Source organism: Eschscholzia californica, unplaced genomic scaffold, assembly GCF_041429995.1.
Source record: "Eschscholzia californica isolate CP2 unplaced genomic scaffold, dmEscCali1.0.p SCAF_2, whole genome shotgun sequence".
Lineage (NCBI taxonomy): Eukaryota > Viridiplantae > Streptophyta > Magnoliopsida > Ranunculales > Papaveraceae > Eschscholzia > Eschscholzia californica.
Genome location: NW_028238309.1, coordinates 25,975,709 through 25,999,270, shown reverse-complemented (window position 1 = coordinate 25,999,270; position 23,562 = coordinate 25,975,709). Strand labels below are relative to the sequence as shown.

The 23,562-nt window shown below is 35.3% G+C and overlaps 1 protein-coding gene, 2 long non-coding RNA genes and 1 other non-coding gene across 9 annotated transcripts; 1 reads left to right on the top strand and 3 right to left on the bottom strand.

Moving 5' to 3' along the window:
• Positions 1–1,648: 1,648 nt before the first annotated feature.
• On the top strand, positions 1,649–4,236 carry LOC147557140 (uncharacterized). The gene is made up of 3 exons (XR_015233870.1): positions 1,649–1,805; positions 2,797–2,863; positions 3,896–4,236. It is a non-coding gene; the product is annotated as an uncharacterized LOC147557140 (long non-coding RNA).
• Positions 4,237–9,627: 5,391 nt separating this feature from the next.
• Positions 9,628–10,302, bottom strand: LOC147557139 (uncharacterized). The gene has a single exon (XM_086658761.1). It carries the CDS (start codon positions 10,300–10,302, stop codon positions 9,628–9,630), a length of 675 nt encoding a protein of 224 aa, XP_086514887.1.
• A 4,525-nt stretch (positions 10,303–14,827) lies between these two features.
• Positions 14,828–23,181, bottom strand: LOC147557137 (uncharacterized). Of its 6 annotated transcripts, XR_015233864.1 has the most exons (14): positions 22,535–23,181; positions 21,622–22,405; positions 21,086–21,202; positions 20,540–20,712; positions 19,816–19,943; positions 18,418–18,502; positions 17,629–17,827; positions 17,339–17,451; positions 16,521–16,561; positions 16,342–16,428; positions 16,145–16,249; positions 15,806–16,059; positions 15,567–15,646; positions 14,828–15,073 (listed from the first exon to the last, which is right to left on the bottom strand). It is a non-coding gene; the product is annotated as an uncharacterized LOC147557137 (long non-coding RNA). The 6 variants fall into 6 exon arrangements; XR_015233865.1 differs by lacking the exons at positions 21,086–21,202; positions 21,622–22,405; positions 22,535–23,181 and having other exon boundaries at positions 18,418–18,957; XR_015233866.1 differs by lacking the exons at positions 21,086–21,202; positions 21,622–22,405; positions 22,535–23,181 and having other exon boundaries at positions 14,939–15,073; positions 15,567–15,643.
• Positions 20,240–20,330, bottom strand: LOC147557138 (small nucleolar RNA Z101). The gene has a single exon (XR_015235497.1). It is a non-coding gene; the product is annotated as a small nucleolar RNA Z101 (small nucleolar RNA).
• Positions 23,182–23,562: the final 381 nt, after the last annotated feature.

Here is a 23,562-nt window from a genome sequence, read left to right as displayed (position 1 = left end):
TTTGGGAAATAACCCTTTTTTTTCAGAACTTTTTTTTAACCCAAGCCACTTTAAACATAGATATTCCTCTACTTCATTACCAAATCTAACAAAATACTTTTCAAATCCTTGGTCAAATCATAATTTGTACAAAACTTACTATTAATGAGCAAAAGACTTACAACCCAGTTTCAAAAATCTTGTTAGAAGTGAGTACGAAGATGATAAACCTAAAATTTTCAAAATATAAAATCGAATTTTCACCCACACCAAACAATCTATGATTCTAGAGCTCTTCTTAACTGCTACATCCCTCTTTGTGGTTTTGTTAAGTCCTGTAATAATCACCATTACGTCATTTCCTGCGTAATTCCTGAAACAGAAGAAGAAGAAGAAGAAGAAGAAGAAGAACATGTCAATGAAAAGAGTAACTTACCTAAATCAACGTTAACAACTTTCGCTCTTTAAGAAACTTCGATTAAACCTCCCTCTGTAGGAATTCCTACAACTACTTCCTAGATTTGGGCAAGTTGCACGTACGAACAATTTCAACCCATTACCCTTCCCATTTGAAGGGTTTTGAGAACTCGAAGACAGAGTTTGAAAAATTGTATTATTTTACAAATATCTAGGGCCAAATCTATGAACCTAGGTGGGAATCCAAAAATCCAAAACAAAAAAACAGAAAGAAAAACTAAGATATAATTTTCAGAACAAATAGATTAGAAATTAACAGGATTATATTAAATTTGGGACAATTAGGTTTGTTGATAAAGAGAAATAAATTACCACTGTGCGCATGTAAAATTCATCTCTTTATCTCTCGAAGTTCTAACAATGAAGGTGGTTATTGGGAGATTTTCGTCCTTTGACCTCAATCTGAGTTTCTCTCTCAACTGCTCGTTAGTCTTTAGTTCATGGTTTGTGATCAGCTAAATTGCATTATTAGGCTGCTCAGTCATAGTCAACTGTAACTGAACAAAGGGTGGTTCTGTAGGCTGACTCAGATTATTTCTCTGGGTCTCCTTCCCAAGCCAAATTTCAAACACATTCATGTGTAATAGGTCCCAGGGGCGTGGGTGAGGGGGTGCAGGAGGTGCGACCGCACCGGGCCCCCTCACCTCTAGGGCCCCCCTTTTCAGTAATTACAAGAAAGAACCTCTATATATATATATATATATAGAAGAGTAGATTATTTCAAAACCACGTAGGTTGTCATCTTGGCACGAAGGTGGAACAAGCGCGCAGAAGGTTCCGTGTTCGAGTCCCTTCACCAACATTTATTTTTGTATCACACTAGGTATAGCCCGTGCCCATAGGGCACAGGTAGGTGTATTTATCACATCATAGGAGGAAAACCTAAAAAGCAACGGACAAACTAAAGCCACCATTTCAAGTATTTTTTCTTATTGCATAGTTTTTCATTTACATATCAAGCAAGTCCATCATATTAGTACAAACTATTTATATCACTTATAAGTTGTAACATCCCATGTTTTCAAGATTAGTTGAAGGACTATTTGACATTTGGGTCAAGTCAAAAGAGGAGCTAAATCAGCAAAGAGTGCAATTTGGGGGGGGGGGGGGGGTATTATGCAATCAGGACAAATCTAAGGACTAATTTAAAATTTTCGGCTATTTGGGGGGAAACTCAGAACCGACTTCTCTTGTATTCTTTCTCTGTTCGATTTTCATGAGAGGGTTAGGGTTTGAGTGGAAGAAAATCGAAAACCAAGTGAATTGGGTTGATTTTCAAGGAGGAAATCTTGTTTTTGTTGAATTAAAGTATTGGGAAGTGATTGGAGCTAGTCTTTATGGATAATTTGGTAAGTAAAATTCCCTTTCTCTCTCTAGACCGAATTTCTTTTGAATTTGGTTGATGAAATCTTGTTTCTACTTCGAATTTCTATTAGTTTGGAATGAAATCATGAACAAGTAGAGTAAGAACAACTAAATCAAGTAAGAAATTATGGTTTTGATGATTTAATTGATTGTTCTTAAATCCTAGGGTTTTATGATCTGGAAATTTGGGTATTTTCATAGCTCAGGTAATTCTAGGGTTATGCTGTTGGAATCATGTAATTTTGGAACTTATGCACAAGTTAGAGAAGTTAATTGGTTAGTTCAATGATCAAACGACAATTTCGAAGGACTGCACAGTGCAGTTTGTTGTCGTACAATCTGGGCCTTGTAGAGTGTCCAAACTGTTTTTCTCCGAACACGAGAGTCACAGCTTAGGGTGTTAGCTTTCTAGAATGGTATGGCACAACTCGTTTCAATCTCGGACGAGAGAGTTAAGACTGTTTTACCGAGCAGCGCGCTATTCAGCAAACCCGAGAACTGCTCACTGTTTTAGTTTTTTTAGCTAGTCGTAGTGGTTCCAAAACCTCTTTTAGTCTTCATCGATATTGTAGCTTGTCTTGTGACGATCCCAGAAATGTATAGTACGATTTATTTGGAGCTTGAATGAAAGAGTTGTGATTGTTATAGTGCGTACTGCGCTGTTAGGGATATCTATGGTATTGTTGTGTATGTGTGGTAACTTTCGAGGGCGATTCACTCGGAGTTTGACATAGACATTCAATGAACAAATGTTAAGGATAGAAGTACCTTTCAAACGGTATAGGATTGATATTAAGTGGATGTGTCTATGAAAGTTAGAGATCGATTCGATTGATACTTGAAGTCTTCCGAAGTTAGCGAGTTTGCTTTTAAGTTTTTCATGGTTTTGTTTTAATGTTTCTTTTTATTTACGAAGGTTCTTAGTATAAGAACCTAATGTTTCTTTTCGGTTTTGGTTATTCTTCCTTATCCCAGAGTATGCGAATGAGGAGGAATTTGGTCGTCTGGTAGGCGGGAGGTCTTTCGTGATGCAAGGACTGGGGTAGGGGTTTTGAATCCTTTATCCAGCATGGTTTTATAGATAATGAAATGTGCTAAGTCATATAGTTATATATGCGCCATTATAACTAGAGTTTAGATAGCATGCAACTCAATTTTAGTGATGAACTGAAATATGCTGGAATGATTTTGCTGTGATACGAGAAATGCTTTCGAACAATTTTTACGATGATTGTGAAATAGTTGGGGTTTCTTGTATGTACCCGACTGCGGATTATGTCATCCTACGGGCACGTAGCCATTGAGGTTAGGATGGCATGTGGACATGGGGTGTGACCCGTGTGAGACCGGTGAGGTGGTGCGACACTAGTCACGAGACCAGTGGGAGTAAAGTGCTTCACTTGCTGGTCATTGGTGCACGTGCCTCCATCTCGAGGCTCAAGGCCGTACACCCTGACCGCTCGCCTGTGAGGTGACATTGATTGGGAATCCCTCTGCTTTGTGTGTGAAATGGCTATTGGTTGTTCCACTTTCTTGTTTGATAAGATAATGATATGAATGGGAAAATGGGTTTTGAGATTGAATGAGAATATTGGTTTTGAGATATGGACGTAACTGATTTTGAAAGATTGCATTAGATGCATGATAGGGTACCGAAGAGAATGAGGTTCTAGTCCTTCCATGGGTATTGGGGGACGGCTCTCTTATTCGAACTCGGTGATTTAAAACATATTTAGATACTTAAGTTATATATATATATATCATGAGGTAAACTCTTCAATGATTGCGGAGTTCCTTAGTGGGAGAGGGGCTTCCCGACTAGGGGTAAGTCTCTTTCTCGAGGAGACGTTAGGCTAGTGCCTAAATGGGCTGGTACTATCTAACGCACTCTAGGATTGCCTGAGGAACTCCCCTCTTAATTGGGAGCGCACCGTGGGTGGGCAACTAATCACTACTATTGCTTGCTAGATTAAGGAAAATAGTTTTGTATATAGTATATATAGTAACTGGTTTGATAACTCCTTTTTGTCATGATGTTTAAAACTCACTAAGTGAACTTTTGAAAACGTGATAGGTTTTGGATTGGTCTTCTACCAGAATAACTCGTGTCGGTGAGTACTTTGACCCCCCTACCAGTTGTTAGTGTGCAAGTGCTTTGTGTAGCCTCGAGGCGGAGTGTGTATTCCGACCGGTGATATTGTCTGACGAGGCTAGTGGCGTGGCGTCGTTTTCTTTGGTTTTCGTTGATTGGCTTTATCGTTATTTCCAAGTTATGTAGTTATTTCAGTAACCAAACTCGAATATGTATATACACAACACTTAGAGTTGTTTATAAGTTGTATTGGTGTTAATGAGGCTTTGGTAGTTTTTTTGTATGGTTCGGGTTTCGACCCGAAACTGAGTTGAGTCTGTTTAGCTTCCGCTCCATAGTTTATTTTTGGTGTATGCGAATGTATGGTTTGCATGACAGGTTTACAGGTGCGACCAGTTTGATTTACATAGGAGATTTTGTCGGATTTTTATCTCGTCTGTGAGTTGTCGGGGCATGGTCGTGCCTATTTTGGGACGCGGGGCGTCACATAAGTAGGTTATATATCACAAGAAAGTACTATAGGGATCTAAATTACTCGACAAGAAAACACTGTGATACTCCATGTTCCGTCATAAACACACTTCTCCTCCTATAGTAACATGGTAGTTTTTTTTTCCTTTTCCGTCACAAACACCTTTCACCAAAGTAGTTCAGATTCATCGTAAATATAAATTAAATGTAACATTATACATCCAAGTGTAAATTTCAATTTTAGTACTCTTAGGAAAATCATAAGTAAAAAATGTCAAATGTTATACTTACTATAATTGAGTTCATTATTTTTCAACAAACAAAGAAGTTCATTATAGTGTGACTACGAAAAACAAAAGAAGCGTAAATTAGGTTGTCAACATATTATCGAAAATATAAAGTAAATGTAACATACAATATATCCGATAGTAGATTTCAAATTCAAAGTTATTAGAAAAAAGTAGTTGTAAACCATGTATTTGGGACTTGGGAGTTGAACCAAGCTTCTGGTATCCCTTCACCATCATTGCGTATTCAAGAAATGTTTTAAGACTGTCTCTCTTTGAGCTCTAATCGCATACATTCCTCCTTTTATACACACACACTTCTTATGTTTGTTCCCGATTCGTCAAATCAAACAGACTTATATGAAAATTGTAGAGAAGTTGTGGTATTGGATATGACAATGACACTACAAACAAAAGAACTAAGATAACTTACCACTGAAAATTTGAATGAATGCGAGATTAGATCTCAAACATGAAATCTCTTTCACAATTCATTATTCTAGTTAAAGATCTAAAATATGTGTCTTGTTCCTAAATCAGGTAACCTGAATTCGACCTTTTGATCTAATCGTCCAAGTCTCCAAGACATAGTGTGATGAATCCAAAGCGTCAGATCTAGAATGAGATTAGAAACATGTATCAAATTGTGATGTACAAAAAACCAAAATTAAGTTGAGATTCCTCGAGAGTCAAGCATGAAGTTGATTTCACAATTTCAAGCATAATACATAGTATCTCATTATCTTGGTGGCATCTACCACAACGACGAAGGTCGTGCAACCTTTCTTCGAGAGGGCAATTTACATGTGGATGATATTAAATAAGAAATACTATCTCACGAGCCACGCACAATGGTAACATTAAACTAGAGTAAACTATAATAACTTCTGGGTGAAAAAGATTATCTAGAATAATTAGCAACGAATAACCTGGAAAAGTTATGTAGGCTCACCAATACAAGTCTATAAAAGCTAACTTCCAATAACATGAATGAGGCAAGTATCAACTTTGTTGGTTGCAGCTCTAGCCAGTAAAGTTTTCCTAGTACCAGGAGAATCAAAGAACCCCTTATAGGAGGATCAGTTCTGAGCTAACAACCTGAGAAAGAAAACCACAAACAGCAGTTCAAACACCTATAGGATCTAATAATAACTATTTCAAAACACATCATTGCCAACTAATGATTATCTACTGCTTTGTATGGTTAGCTTTGTCATAGGATAAAACCTTTAGGATGTAACAGTTTCTAAGTTACCCCTCACATCTTTTCAATCAGGTCTTTTTTTTTCGATCAAGCTCGCAGCAATCGGAGCTAAGCAAGCAAGATCTCATCAAAGGACGTAAACTTCAACTTTGAAGTTCATAGTCGCACTTGGGTGCTAGGACTAAAGCATTTTATTGACATTACCTGAGATACCTGATGAATCAAAAAAAATATATTAGAAAACAGGAAAAAAATTTCTTTTACAGAGTAAACTAATAACCGTCATATTTACAATATGTATCATGCATTTTATGAGATATATGATGAATTCCACAAAAGAAGATTATTAAGACAATATCACCAGATTTACCACCATGTTGAGCATTCATGCATATATTGTGATAGACACGGCTTGGTATATATTTGACATGGCTTGAAAACACATGCTCTCTATAATTCTTTACATTCCATGAAGTATATGATCAAATATGACCTTAATTCTAGACATTGATTCAAAAACTATTTTCCAGAAGAACTAACTTGATCGATTTTCATTTTCGCCTCTATTATTAATTCAAAACTTTCGAAGCAATAACTAAAACAAAACCAAGAGGAAACTTCCATGTTCCAAACATAGGATAATTTCAACTTCAATTTAACATTTAATCAAACACTTTCCAAGAAAATATTAGATAAAAGATAAGTGACAAACTTTTTTTTCACTCTGACATTAACTCAAACACTTTCTAAGCAACAATAAAAAAAACTCCCAACAGAAGATAATTTTAACTTCACTTTAATATTTAATCGAACAAACACTTTTTAAGAAAATATTTGATCAAAGATTAGTGGACAAAAAATCAAACTCTTTTACTAAAAAACATTAAAATGGGAAACGCATAACAAACAAAGTTAGATCAAAGATACTGTGAAATGGTTTACCGTCGAGAAGCCAACCGAATTGTCGAGATTAAAAGAAGCCGAACAAATAGAGAATGTTGATAATTGCAGGCAACCCTAAATATAAAAGAAGAACTACCATAAATACCTAGAAGCGAAGAAGAAGAAAGGTGTGGATATCTGAAGTATATAGCCAATGTATAACCTTGATGAACACCAACATGGAAATGCTTTTCAAATTTCGTAACGGACGCCATTACTGAAAATGTATAAAGCCAACTTATGTTGAATGGGTGTAAGACTGGAGATTTGAAGGGATGCACTTTTAATATGAGTAGGTAAAGGTTCCTCATTAATCTCGTCTATTGAAGAATGAATTTGGTAACGGAAGGAGGATAAGGAGGCATAGCAGAGGTAAGGGTTTCACATTAATCTCGAGTATTAAAGAACCGATCAGGTATTGGAAGGAGAAAGATAGCAGAACTTTGGTCGAGTTGGAGGAAGAATTGGATGGTGTAGATTAACAAACGTAAACGGTGCAGATTAATCGTTTTGTTACGTATATTTAACGCGAGGGTGAACAAATCATGTTAGATTGAGCGCTTTTTGTGTTCATTAGAAGTATTAAATTATTTTCTTAGCTACATAATAATAAAGAGAAAAGTCTGATATTAAAAATTATTACATAAAGATGATAAAAGTCAAATACATAATTGTTTTGCTATCAAAAATTTATATTTAAATTGAATTACAATAAAACTTCATTATAAACAACATTAGTTGTACTAAAGATATCTGATTGTTCAGGAGACAATATATGAACCCTCTTGCTGTTAGTACACCTAGATAGAGCTACATATAATTGTCCGTGACTAAATACTGGAAATCGCAGATCTATTCCCACATGTGTGACTGACTGACCTTGAGACTTATTTATTGTCATTGCATACGATAATCGAACAGGAAATTGACGCCTAGTGAATTGGATGTTTAACCCAGAAGAGCTTGGTGTTAGAGAGATTCTAGGAATAAACACCATGTTACCACGTTTATCTCCAGTTAGAATTTTTGCTTCAATTACTCGCGTTGCACAGTTGACAACCATCAATCTAGTCCCATTACGTAGTCCATCTTGAGATTCCTTAGCAACATAATAGACAACCAATTTTTAACTGCAACTTGAATGGAGGTAATCCAGATGGATTAGGCGAATTGAGAACTCGGTTGGATAACGAAAACTTAAAGAGTAATCGTTATCTTCAGTTTCATCCATCCTGTCAGCAGACATATAGGTGATCATTTCGCCCGGAGTTATGCTTAAAGCTGATGTATTTATTGTTGATACATCTTCACTCCGTGCAGACAAAATAGTTCGTTGTGTAAGATAACTGATTTTAAGATTTTGAACCATATTTAACTCTGGATAAGTTGTATTTATGAATTCCACCAGAGTATGACATCTATTTAGGTAAGAAGGTAAGTGCAAATTTTCTGAGTCATTTGTCCCTACCTACAACGATTCCATCTAAACATGTGAAAATTTATAATATAAATCTCAAAAAATTAAATATGAAAACCCACTAAGGAGCATACCTGTTGAAGAAAAGTCCAAAACATTTGATTGTCAACATCTTCCGATTAAAGCCGCATGTTTTGTGATAGGGTCAACATCTTAATGTCGATCTGCAAGTGCAGTTTTCTTAACAATGTTGCAAATAGAATCTTCATGCACATCTAGAGGAATTCGAAAAGTTGAATGAACTGTTCTCCCTCCGACCAATAACAAAGATGCAATACCGGATGAAGCAACAGTAATAACTATGCTGCCATTTTTCCGACACGTTGCTGCAGTTGTATTGTACAAAAATGTTTTTCCTGTACCAGCCCCACCGTTGAGAAAAAATAATAATCCTTCATTGTTACTTACAGAATGAATAATAGACTCAAAAGCGTGTCTTTGTGCACTATTGAGAAGGTCAACTTTTGCAATCAATTCTGTTTCATTAATTGATGCTTCTAGTTGCATGTGTTCCCAAATTAATCGATTGCCTGAAATTTGATTCTATTGTTGATGCGGTTGTGGCATAGATGGAAAATCATCTTTAAGAGTTTTACCTTACTCTAAGAGGATTTCGTTGAGGAGGTTAATCCAAAATCTCGTATTTGAGAGTTTATTGGTTCGGTAATACCTCGTGTAGTACGAAGTTGATGTGCGAGATCATCACAAATATTTAGGGCGAACTCATCCCACAAAGAAGACGGATTTAGTGGTGTACATTCTAATAAAATGATAGATAACAATCTTCGTAATTGGTAACCTGTGTTTATAACCGCAACTTCTTCTAAACATAATACCCATTCACCATCATCTTCTAAAAGTCCACGGGCAATACATGCAAATTTGAATGTGTCATACACCATCTCATTTACTGTACGTAACGATTCAAATGACACTGGACCTTTCACAACGACTAACATTAACCGTAGATAGAATCTTCCCCTTTATTAGGATTAACAAAATATATTTTTCCTATTGCAAAACTTTTTTTCCGTTTCACCCACAATTTAGATTGTTTGTCCCACACATAGTGTTGTGAAAATTCTTGATAAATGTAATTTCTTGCAGTTTCATCCTTGCCACAACGGAAGAAAAAAGCAATGAAAGTGGAAATTTCGTTACCAGCTTCATACTGAACGACATCAGGATGATCCATAGGTTGGAAAATTACATGATGCATACCAGGTAAATGCACAGCAAACCTAACAACAAATGGATATTCTTCATGCAGTAAATGACCAAATAATCTCCACGCCGCCTCCGGTGGTGCAATATATCGAGAATCAAGATATTGTTAAATCTCATCTATTGCGCCCACAACCATTGTAGTACGATCATCTCCTTTATAAATATATTTGTTTATATATTTAACACATCGCACGCTTGCACAAACTTCCACATTAATGTGACAATCAAATAATTTGGAGAGGTGAGGATTATAAGGAACCACATCCCTATTATCAACTAAATGACCTCGAACGATGAAAACACGACCATCATTACAGCGACGATATACTGGGTATCCGTCTTCCCCTATAGTTGTTTTATCCACAAACTTATGGGGGTAACTTTTTGAGCATCTTCCGTTTATCATGCACGGTGACGTAGGATGTCGTAGACCACATGGACCATGCATCATGCAATTTTTAACCGTATCAAAAAGTAGGGGATCAGTATCTTGATCTGAAAATTCTGCAGAAATCAATTTATCTACCTGAGCAGGGGTATGAATTTTGTACTTTTGTTGAAGAAAAATGAGAGCATGCATATGGGGCAATCCACGTTTCTGAAACTCTATTGTGTAAGCATGAGCCACAACTTTTCCGAATACACCATCTTTATTAATTATACTCATTAACTTTTTGCGCTTAAACTCAAATACACGCATAACTAAATCAGGTCGATCAATAGCGGTTTGCTTTGGTAATAATGCAGTTGTTATCTCTGGCCACTTAGGGTTGGCAGTCATTGTTAAGAAAATATTTGGATGATAGTGGTAACGTGTGATTGTCATAGATACTTGATAGAGTCCAAACAAATGTCTACTACTACCTGTGCAGGAGGATGGAAAAATAAATCGGCGACCTACTTGATCAGGACGCAGCCCATCACTTGCAATATCTGTGAGACCACTATATAGTTCAGAACGCAATTGGCTCTGATGAAGTCTAATACAATATTAACGGTTCTGCTCGATTAAGGCCCATGCATCTACAAAAAACTCCTGGAATAAATTACATGCCCTTAATACAGTTGAATATTCATCAGGACGCTGGAATACACGATAGATGTAGAACTACATCTGAGTTAGGCGTTTTCTACTTATCCGGGTCAATTTTGCATCCCGTTGTTTTAGCTCGGGTTCCCATCCCAACTCTCCATAAGGAAAGAGCAAAATATAATGTAAGGACAAATAAGCAGGGTGACAATCCGGTAGTCTCATTAGTTCATTACCCCCATTCAAGTGCAAGATAATATCACGAGATGAAGTTACCTCAGTACCATCTCCAGGAATTATCATGGCAATTTCTTCAGTTATAGGTACATTATAACGTCGTCTATCAGTTGATGCACTATATTGCAGACTAACCGGTATATCTTTGTCTAGAGAATTCAACTGCATTAAAATTGCGTGAGCCTGACGATAAATTGGGAAGAATACATTATGATTTACCAAAGTGTCCTGGATAATTTGGAAGATTGAAACATCTAAGTCATCTTTTCTACGACTACGGATGTTGAGAGCGATTGATGGATCATAAATATAAAGTTGTGCATAGGAGGGAGTTGTTCCATCTTCTTGTATGAATGATCCAGTCCTGTGACGCAATTCTCCCTGTATAGCAAATGAGATAGGACATTGTCCATTAAAATTTCTGCGCTCTAAGTTGCATCCAAGACTTGTGAAAGCATTTGATGCATTGTAGCGCCGAATATTACATCGAAATGCTTTAGATTTATCATCAATTCTATCATTCAATGCTTTTAACGGCAAAAAGGGTTCACGCAGTTGTGGCAATCGAATTTTCCTTGCAAACATGTTCCAAATAATGGAGTATTTGCACGAGAGTTAACTAATTTTTCATCAAGCCAATGAAGTGCTTTGCAATGGGAGCATTTAACATCCATTAATCTCAGGTAGTGACGGTGTCTCAGTGGGTGTGCGTTCTACGAATGAAGGTGTCGGTGGAGGATATTCACTGACCGTATTAACAAACGTATTTTGAGGGCGGCTAGACGATTCACCTTCTTCATAAGTGCTACCATTAAATCTTGCACGCTTAGCCATTTGTGTATGCTCATTTGTGGTGATGATTCCCTATTCAAGTGAATATATATGATGATAGGATACTTGAATGTTTGTTATTTGTATATCTTCATAGAACTAAATGTATAACAATATATATGATTATGGTGGTGCTACTGTTATACCGACAATATGTAATTTTTATGATTAGAAAATATAAGAAAACAAAATTAAATGTATTATGCATCAAGGTTAAAAGAAATATATAATTTGTTGACATACCTCAGACTGATGTTCTACTGTTCTTTCAATTCTATGACGTGTCACCATCTCATTCTGACGACGGATGCGTTGAGATGTACGTCGATTCTACATTAATATTAAGTAAATTAGTTGGAATCTATAATATAATTATTTATTTTAAATATGAGAAGTATGTACAAAATCTTACCTCCGAAGAAGGCGATAAAGATGCGTTAACTACTTCAGACGTCTCTGTCAACGAACGTGATGCACGTTCCCTTTCACGTCTTTGACGTTGAGCTAATGTTCGTGCCTGCTAAATAACAAATGAATGAGCAATAATTACCTTTACTAATTCGTACACTAAATAAATTACTTTTCAAAAACATTTAGAATCATACACTTAATTGTGGCGATTTCGGGTTATCTGACGCAATATTCTCAATATTAGCTAATTGCCTAAGAGGGGAGTTATTCATCGGATTTGATGGAAGAAGATTACGAGAAGAAGACCAAATACAACTGCAAAAAAAAATATTAATTGCATTCAATTATATCGTAAAGACGCGTATCAAGTGAGAAACAATTGTTAATGTAATTTAAAGTGAATGAAACAATTACACATTTTAAGAGTCATATTAGAATCTATTAACTGAGAAGGTAAATACTTAGTAGCAACACCAAAGTTAAATAAATTATATGAAAAATTTGTAGAGCCAAATGAAAACTACACAGTCTTCTAATACTTCAACGGTAACTGATAAGAATAAAGTTTTTACGAATGATCACCCATCACACAGACAATGAAAATGCTTTTACTACATTTAAAATTTGAAAATATTCGAATATCAAAATAAATCCAAACTATTGCAAATCAATTATTAAAATTAAAACTGATAAAGGAAAAAAAAATGACATGAGGTCAATCAAGAGAGTTTTCTAAAATTGAAACAATTAAAACACTATTAAAAATAGACTAACTTCACTTCGTAGATTTAGAGCCAGCGACGATGACATTCATTGAATCAAGAAGAAGCTTGGACTCTATACCGTAATTTAATTTCTCTGCTTTCATCACTACTACCTTCACCTGCCTATCATCATTATAAGTTTCCTCCTTCACCTTGAGATTTAAGATGTAATATTTCCCAATAACACTATCGATAGTGTAATTGAACTGTTCCTCATCCTCTTCTTCAGATTGTACAAATCTTCTGCTGAAATACCCATTATCTCCTCACCAGATTTCTGAACTGCAGTTGCATATATAGTGCCAGAATGATCTTGCAGCTTTAACTACAAGATGTATCTGAAGTTGCATTCAGCAAATGTCTTATCACATTTAGGGCAATGCCACTGACAGTCGTCATTCATAATTACCTTCTTGTTACAATGGCGAGTTCCGTCCATGAGGGGACAAGCGTTATAAGCGAAGTTTTCAGTCTTGATGGATGAAATTGTGGCATTGATAATGATGAAGTCCGGTTTATCAGAGATTTCAAGTTGATCATGTTTGATTTTGGATATATGGGTACGACATGGATTAAACGTTCCTGAGAAACCCTTCGATACTTGTATGGACGGAGCATTGCTTCCCGTTGTGGTAAACCAATTTTTTTAATTCACGGTCTTATAGAATATCTGAGTCCACAAACAATTGACTTGATGGGAGCATTCCAACTGATTTTCTATTGAAATTGCAAATTCTTCCAGACTTCACAGACAAAACAGGAAATACTCCAGAATCGACCATATGATGGATCCTATGACCTTCCTCATCGCAGTATTTACCTTATAAAGTTAGTTCTACAGTATAGCCAGAACTATCCTTTAACCATAAAGTCATTTTTTGGGTTTGAGTACCATCCTTCTTCGTTACAGGTTTAATGACATTTATATACGAAACAACCCCAATTATATCAACAAATGCATTAGGTTCCACCGTTTCAATCTCATTTATGGGTAAGAACATGAAATGATGTTTAGGTATAGACAGGTCATCCTCTAGGCATTTCTGAACTTTAGAGTATTTTTCTAGATATAACTCGTAATTATTTCCCAGGTGATTATAATTTTTCGAGGCAGATTTCAATACTCCATTAGATATCAAATAAACGTTCCCAGCTTCTATATCAGCGTAGAATTTGTCGACTACATCGTTAAAACAGGTAACATGTAGTTCACCACATTCGGAATCTAAGACGTCAAATGAAAACAATTTCCCTGATCCGCGGGCATTTGCGTAGGTTCTGAGGGGACCTTTTGTTGTTACTCTGACTTTCACTGTCCATCTTTTTAGGTGAGGACTTAGGGCCTTGATAGGTAATTCTTTTGAAGGTAATTCTTTCTTTACAGAACTTAACTCTTGGTTTTTGATCCGACACACATTTCCTCTTCATTTTCTACATAAAATTGGGTATGATTATTTATAAAATGTTATTAAGGGAAATGATGGTCTAACCAATAGTGGAAAACAAACCTAATGAAAATACACAAACCTTAAGATCACTTTTATTTGGTGGCATGGGTTATAAATACGGTATGGGGGCACTAATAATGAAAAACTTCTTATCAATACAAAAACACGTCACAGTTATAACGGCCGTAACCGTTACAAATAGCTCGAAAGGCCGTTACAAAAAGCCTTTTGTAACGGCTATAAACCGTTATATAAAAAAAACGAGCCGTTATAAAAAGTCCCGTTGCAAATACAATTGTAACGGCTTTGTGTGGGTTAACCGTTATACAAGAGCTCATCAAACTGGCGGGAAATATGATGGCGCCAAATTTGCATGCCTATTTGTAACGGCTTCGACACAAAAGGCCGTTACAAATGTTACTATTTGTAACAGATTTAAAACTTTGGCCGTTACAAGTAGCTCATTTCTGAAAAAAAAAATTGTTAAATTCTGTGGTATCCAGCGGCAATATTTTACAGCTTTTACTGTTGTCCTGTTTGAAAATCAGAAAACTGAAACAAGATAACTCAAACTAAAACAAATTATCAAACAAAACACATTATATTGATTTCATACTCTTAATATTGATTTCATATATATATATATATATATATATATATATATATATATATATATATATATATATATATATAACACTTCATAGTACTTCCTAAACACATAAATGTAAGAACTAAACTAAAAAGAAATGATTCAAATTAACCAAAACATTAGTAAATAAATGCTAGTTCGACTAAGCTCCAACGATCTCAATTTTTCTTGTCTTTCTCATCCTGAAAAAGAAATAAAAGAAAAAGAGAATCAATATTTAATGCTACGAGTATAAGAGATAACAATATCGAGTATAAGAGGAAACACTAATTCGATTAAGCTCTAATATTTCAAATCCAGCATCAATAAATCAGAAAATGCTAGTTAGAAATCAATAAAACATAACAGTATAGAGTATAAGTGACTGTGTAGTTGATCTCGGTCTCGGTCAAGACAACATGTATTCAATAACTAATAAGTTTAATAACTAGTAGTACTAGTTCTTTTGACTCTAATGCTACGAGTTTGAGTTAGGAAAGTTTGGTGGATCCTACGAAATGAACTCAAGGTCGACTGTTGTAGGACTCTTGTCTGATTTCCCTAATGGTTGTTTATCTCATATTTCATTCGGTTGTATTATCAGGCATTAAGGTTTATGAGGTAATAAAAAGTCGTTGGTTTTGTAATAGAAAGCAGAACAAGAACATGAAAGCAGAACAAGTTTATATACTTTACCATGTCATGTTGAGTAATTCCCACTGTGATGCGCACCACAAGGTCGATCTCAGCTTCCATGGGCTTCATTAGAGTTGCTGCTGCAAATGGTGAGGGTACATATCAGAACCTCAGTATTAGAATACACGTTCAGCACATATAAAATAACAAGCAATTGAACTTTGTTTTTTTAACTTACTCGGCAATTGTGTTTCTAACCTAATAATTATCAGTTTTCTAATAGATGGATAAAAGCTTACCTAGATTGTGAAGATTCTGAAGTAGGTGGTTGTCGTTGTTGGTTCAAGAGTGCCATCACTGCAGCCATATCTCTAGCTTGTCTCTCTATCGTTTCACGCATCGCAGTGTGGTCTTCCCTAAGCTGATCAACTTCCTTTCTGAGTTTGCCATTTCGTTTTGAAGAATTGAAAGGCCACTAGAACTTGGCTTTTTAAAACTCGCCTTCTGAGGTGTTCTCACTTCGCTGCTGCTCCAAACCTCCATCCAACTTCTCCTGTTAATGTAAAACACTTGATATGATTAACCAAAAGCACGTTATATGAACTAAAAACATTAATTAAGTTTGATTAAAACTTTACGACTAAATTTGCCGTGTCTTGGTTAACATAATTTCCATCACTTCTTAATCTAGTTGTCTTGAAAACTTGAAATCTACTAGCCACAGTGCCATGCTTCTTTTTATACTGCAATGTAAAAAGTAAATGCAAATCATCATTTTAGGTACGATATGTAATCGAATTGAACCAAAAAACTTAAATGAAACTGAAAATGCTACCTCATTGCGATAATTTCCATCACTTCTTAATCTAGTTGTCTTGAAAACTTGAAATCTACTAGCCACAGTGTCATGCTTCTTTTTATACTGCAATGTAAAAAGTAAATGAAAATCATCATTTTAGGTACGATATGTAATTGAATTGAACCAAAAAGCTTAAATGAAACTGAAAATGCTACCTCATTGCGATATTGAGCCATAGATTTTCGCTCCGAGTTTTCTAAGTAAAAGATAATTGAAATTTTCAGTGTTTAATCTAGATATCTAAAATGAAGCATCAAGATTCAGAATCTATAAGCATCAAGATTCAGCCAAAAACAAATATTTTGAAATCTAAGTTGTTCATTCGAACCTGAAGTCAGATTTGACTTCATAAACAGAACAACATAAAGAACAATGACAAAAGCTACTGAAGTTGCAACATTAAGAAACAGACTGTTCTCTATCTTTTCCGAGATTTTCGACTTGTTTTCATCAAATGTATTCTTCTTTGTCATACTTATGCTTAATTTGGTAAAACAACCAAATACAAACAGCCAACAACAGTATAGATTTAACCATCACATGATGAAACACTAACGAAAATGTTATAATCTGTACACTATGCTTAGATGGTAGGAGATGTTGTGCTCTTGTCTCTCTAATGCCTTTCAATCAAGTAGCTAAGTGCTTAAGTCAACCAATATCACATGGTCGTGCGAAGTGAGATATGAGGAGTTGATATTTTGATTTGGATATGAAGATTTGAAGCTACTATTAAAGCATTATAGAGTGATTCAATAGCAAGAAGAAGAATTGGGGAAGAAAAGGTATTGTTGTTAAAACATCCATTAAAAGGAAGTATATAACAAGATCGAGCATTAATCAGTCTACTGATTAAAAGCATGTCTATGAAAGGAAACAAGCTATTCAGAATCAATTATTCAGAATCTATAGTCATATCTGACTTCGAAAATAGAACAATAAAAAGAACCAAAACTTTGAAACAGCTACATACAGCTCAACCATATCCTTGGGAGAGAAAGTGAAGAACCCGAAGAGAGACAAAGAGATCAAACCCCCTTCTTGCTGGTTTGGTGTAGATTTGAGAAGTCTCCCTATCAGAAATCCCTAAAAATCAAAGAATAATCAGTGTTAGAAATAAAATAACTGATTGAGGGATCCGATCATCAACAACTAGCATATCAAAAGCCATTACTGATTTACTGATTCTATAAGATCTAATCTATTTATTATAAAACCCTAGTTGCCCTGCAGAAATTCTTGAGAGAGATAGTTCAAACTCACCAGAATCGACAGTAAAAACTCACGAGAAATCCTTGTTCTCACTCCTCCTTGCTGGTGTGGTGGGATCGATTCCTCCTTGCTGGTGTGGTGGGATCGATTCCTCCTTGCTGGTGTGGTGGGATCGATTCCTCCTTGCTGGTGTGGTGGGATCGATTCCTCCTTGCAGTTGTTCTTTCTCTCTCTCGCTTTCTCTCTCTCTCTGCAAAAACGAACGGGAAAGAGAGGGAACAGTTCCTGATTTTAGAAATTAGGGCTTAAAGATGTTATAACGGCCAGAAAATAGAAAGCCCGTTACAACTACACGATATTGTAACGGCTTGGTATCCGTTATAACACAAAGTCCCAGGGTTGTACTTTTAAAACTTTTTTGTAACGGAGTTATTTTACGAAGGCCGTTACAATAACAAAAATGTACGCGTCAACTTCCGCGCCAACTCAATTGGGTTTTTTATAATGGCTACCTAAGGGACGAGCCGTTATATATAAGCCAAGTTTTATAACGGCAAGCTGACAGCCGTTATATCTGACTTATTTGTAACGGCTTACGTCACAGCCGTTACAAATAGGCGTTACAAAAGGGCCGGATTTTTGTAGTGTATGTCATTATGAGATATGTTATTGAGACGTGGGACTAATATAGAGGTATTCTAACAGAGTAAACTTATGGTTTGTGTTGGTTAAAAAACTGATATGAAAATGATTAAAAATTGGAAACGGTAGTAAAAATGTATCTAACATTTATATATTCCTTATCTATAGTGGTCAGGATGAGAAAGATAATTACCGTACCTCAAGCTTGAAATGTGTCTGAATGTTGTAAAAGGTAGCTCTCTAGAATACCAACTTTGTTTATGATATAAAACACTGCAACAAACTAAAGAACATAAAGTTAGTGATTCGTATATGAACTAGGTATAACCCGTGCCCTAAGGGCACGGAAAAGGCCATTATAGCTGTACACAGTCTATTAAAATCCATTTGTTCTCATAGTTGTGTTTAAGGAAAAGGTGATAGTTGATACATTAGAAACATAGTAAAGGAATTAATGAGAAAATAGTAGCAAAACAAGATAAATTAAATTAGAGTCTTCTTTGATCTCAACCAGTATTCTTTGAGAAAATATCAACAAGAAGATGGCAAGGCATCTCCTCACAAAGTCGATGTTGACGATAACCAAACGAAACCAAGATATATAGCAGCAATTTGCTGGTAGACCTCTTTCTTCCCCATCCTATTACGCGCATCTCTTACAAAGGAAACAAAAATGCCCTTTTCAACGAAAAAAAATGCTTTGAACATTTACAGGATGTTTTAGTGCATGCCTTGAACCTACAAAGTTGTGAACCATTAGAGTAAGAGATATAGGAATGCTAAAAGGATATGTAAGGAGAATACTAACATCAGGCCAGATACAACTTCAGTTATTCTTGTTTCTTTTGAAAATGCCTTTATCATTTATCCTTCCTGTGAGAGTCTGAGACAATATTGTACCTTGTGACTTTTTTTTTATTGAAATTTGTAACTCTTGACTCAGTGCTGAAGGTTGGTTTCTACAGTTACAATGACTCCGTATGTAATTGAGAACATATTGTTTTTTTTTACCTTTGCTTAATTAGGCTTCAAACATATGCTTCACGAAAAAAAATAGGCCCAAAATAATACGAAATCAATTTCTTCACTTGATTAAAAAAAAGAGAAATGATTTATACGAAACAAAGAAAGTGACACAGAATTGAACCACACCCAAGTTTAATAGAAAATCCAAAAATACTGGAAAAATCAAACTAAAAACTAAATCAAACTATGAGACCCATGATATACTCAAGCCATCTATTTGTGAAGTTAGGGAATTTATATGCCAATCCACAATGAGTACATACAAGTTCATCTTTTGAAGACATAAATAACATGAACCAATTAGAATCTCAACCATTGTAAAAGCACACCTAGTCAGGTATTAGATGAACTAACCCAAGTATAAAAGAACAAACTTGAAGATAATTTTATAGTTAAGATTCTAAGGTACATAAATCCAACAACTGATGCACAGTAAATGCATTAGGTATTGAGTTTCATAATTCTAAGATTGAGCGGAACTAAGAAAAAATACGTGTGTGTGAATGGTCAATAAGGATTTCAACAGAATAAAATGATATGATGTTATAAGAACCTTTTGGTTATTAGTACCTAAGTGCGATGACGAGATGTTCTATATCCCATCTCGATAGTAGACAGAGTGCACATGAAGTGATAGCGTTGCAATCAGCTGCTTAGATGAAGACGCGCCGGTATTGTGTCTTGATTGATATTCAACCCTAGCAAAATGACATTTCAGGGGATGATGAAAGAAAATTTATGAATATATTAAGCACAAAGTGATGCAATCTAATAGTTCAAGGATTGGACATGTAATAAAATATATATGACTGAGCATGTTGGTCAACTTTTAATGGTTGACCTCACTCACCTCACAGTTTTCAGTAATACAAAGTAGCCATCTTTTCGGCGATCAAACAATATATGGAAATTAATCAAATCATGTTTTCATTCTCTGTTTCAATTCAAACCCACATGCTAAAACAGAAAAAGAACAAAGGAAAGTGAAGACGAAAGAGAGCAATCATATCACCAATGTGTTAGCATAAATAAAATTTCAGCAGCAAACTACCCATTAAGAAGTTAGATTTCCTCATCTGCCCTAAATTCATAAAACAATCAACATCTTAAACATATAGCAGATCACGAGGCGAAAGCGTACTTCGGGATTACATAAAAGATCACCTCTACAATTGCTTGTTTTATATTCATCGAATAAGATCTTCTCAAGCTACAACACCTGATTTGCAGTATCATCATATAAACATTCCGAGGATTTTCAATGATATATATCCCTAGAGTAAGCAAAAGATACCTGAGCTATTTCTTCACATGTCCTTATGGTATGTTATCTCCTCTCTAAATTTGTTCAGAAAGGAATCATATGTCATTGTTATACCTCCTCCAAGGTCCATTCATTCATTCCAACAGCTGGACTTGAACCCCTAAAAAATGTAGCGGGTGTAAAGATTGTGCCACAAGTAGTACCTGCAACCATGAAAAGAGCAGCAAAAGAACTATTAGTAATTTATGATGCAACTTAGAGTAATACCATGAAAGGAGTATTTGATACTAATAGATACACGATAGATCCGACTATTAGCTCGTTCTCAAGGAACCACAGACTGACGTCGAGTTCATAAATCCTCTTTTGATGGTTATTGATAGATTTGAAATGTTCTACTCTCTGAATACCCGACATTTAACTGGATTAAGCGTATCCAGACCAATTATCTCCCACAATAACATTAACTTATCTGAATATTAAAGAGCTTCACAAAGATTTCAAGTATGGAGATCGAATTCTATAATTCATCAGCAAATGTAAAAAAAAAAGAAAAGAAAAGAAAAATTTACATACGAAGTAGATTAGAAGATTCGATAACTGCAACTGAGAAAAGAGCTCCTGAAAGTATTCCAGTCGCAACTCATCAAGGAGACCCATTTTCGGTTTCTAACACTCTGTCATTGCTCAATGCTGATAACAAATTTGTTAGCATAGATGTATCAAATAAATGAACTAAATCAGGTAAAAGTTAAGAGATTCCAGGAACCCTAATTTTAGGAACTCTCAAAACATAAAGAAATGAACTAAATCAGGTAAAAGTTAAGAGATTATGATATAATTTCACTTCTACCCTAGCCATAAGCAAGAATTAACAAATGAATAAACGGAAAAAAAAAACAGAAGAGGAACTAACCCAATGCAAAGAAGAAGATGAAAATTGCAGAGTTAACTAACCCAATGCAATAGCAAATAAAAAGAGAGATGTGCAGCTTTCCAGGAAAGGAGCAATGGTTGACATATAGGGAAGTTTATCGTTTCATTGAAAGGGAGATTGAATGTCATCCACAAATATACCATGAACTAAAAGAAAGTTGCCAACAATATTGTACCTTAATTTCAAGCCTAGTGAAGAATCAAAGTTCCATATCAAAGCAAAATATCTAATATCATTCAGATAAAATTAGGAAATGAAAGTTGCAAAATCAATGTAAGGTAAAAATAAATAGGAAAAATTTACTTAACTGAAGGGTCATACGTGTTGAGAACTCTGTCGAAATTGCACGATTGGGTAGCTTGATCTCACTTTTGAAAATGAAAGCATCGATGTTTTATGCAGAGGTGGGAAGAGAGGCGATGATGAAAGAGATAATGAAGCGGAGAATTTTTGGAGGAAGACCATCAAAAAGGAAGGATTGACTTTGCAGATTCAATTAACATAGTTTTCTTTTAATTAGAGTTCAAGAGAAGAGAGAAGGGTTTTGGCGATGAGACTGAATGAAACTGATAGAGACACTACAATTGGAAAATGATTGGTGCTTATGGATGAATACCATCAGAAGGGGAGGATTGAGAAATCTAAATAGGGTGATCGTTTTTTAGAGACCTCAGAAGAAATGACAAAACCAACAAGAAGATCTAACAAACTGAAGGATTTCATGGGGCTCATAGTTCATAATGGGATGGAATGCTTAGTATCATCTTAGACCAATCAATTTGTACCTCAAGAAAGAAGGAGAGAGATAACAATATTGACTAAGGGAAAAAAACAAATTACTACCTTGACAAAATAATAAAATGATGGAGAGAACACAATATTCTTTTACTGTTCGAAAAAAAATGAAAACCATTTTTTTAAATTTATCGCCGCCAGTGCTTGAAGACCATCAGTAAACTCTGAAATTGGAATCAAAGAAAATTTGATTTACATGTGAGATAAACATATATTTTGTAAATTTTAAGAATGCAACCAGAATTTGATCATTAGCCAACCAATAAACAAAACAAAAGATCAATGTTATTTACTTTGATCTCAAGTTACAGGATTAGGATCTGTATTGGTTCTCGTAATATCACCTTCAGGAACGCTTTAATCATCTTGAGTAATACTGCTACAATTATTTCTTTTTCCTTCAAAACACCTTCCTCTTTTTCCCATGTTCTAGTTGAGGCATTTTATCAAACATCTTGACACCAATTTCAGATTCTCATAGGATGGGTAAATTATAATAAGCTTTGGTGCAGGAAGCAAAATCCAAATTGGATGTTAAAATGACAAATGGGAAAATAAAATTTATATCTTTATATAAATTTTCACCACCACCACTTAAGAAGAACACATGAGAAATGGGGAGGGAATTAAGGAATATAAGAAGATGAAGAAAAAAGTAAAGCAGAAAAAGGATTTGTAACTGTTTCATAAGTTTTTTACCCTTATCTTCTTTGTTGATTCCAGTTTCCTTAACTCTTCATAAGGAATAGTGGTTGTTGATTCCGGCTTTTTGAATTCATCCTGAAGATTCTGATATAAGGATGCAAAGAGTAACTGGATGAGAAGAGACAAATACATAAGAAGAATAAATGGAAGACATAATGAAGAAGCAGCAGGTTCACGGAGGAACACCATCGGGCACGAAGTGAGATGAGGGGTTTTGGCGTTGGTTTCAGCTCATATGCAGAAGGTGCGGCAGTAGATGGGGTGTTGGATTACATCAAGGATTAGGATCCACCTTAGATTAGAGGGTAGCATCCTCCTCGTTTACTTCGTACTAGTCAGATGTCCACATGGTTGTCCAAGTAAGCAGCATGGTGCATTTATTTTGTCCTAATCATCAAAACCCACTCTGTTTTGTTATATACTAGGTATAACCCGTGCCTCCGGCACGGTGAGAATCCAATTTATTGTGTGATTATAGTTATGCTTGAAGGAAAACAAAATCTCCTTTCTTCCGGAGTTTATCGTCGACAAAAGAAAACAAAATGTTAAAAAGTAATTGAAGATATAAGTACCATATAACAACGTAAAGATTGCAGGGTATTAATAATAACGTAAC

Bases quoted from the DNA above. Each gene is read 5' to 3' on its own strand.
- LOC147557139 (XM_086658761.1), bottom strand. From the start codon at position 10,302: ATGACTGCCAACCCTAAGTGGCCAGAGATAACAACTGCATTATTACCA.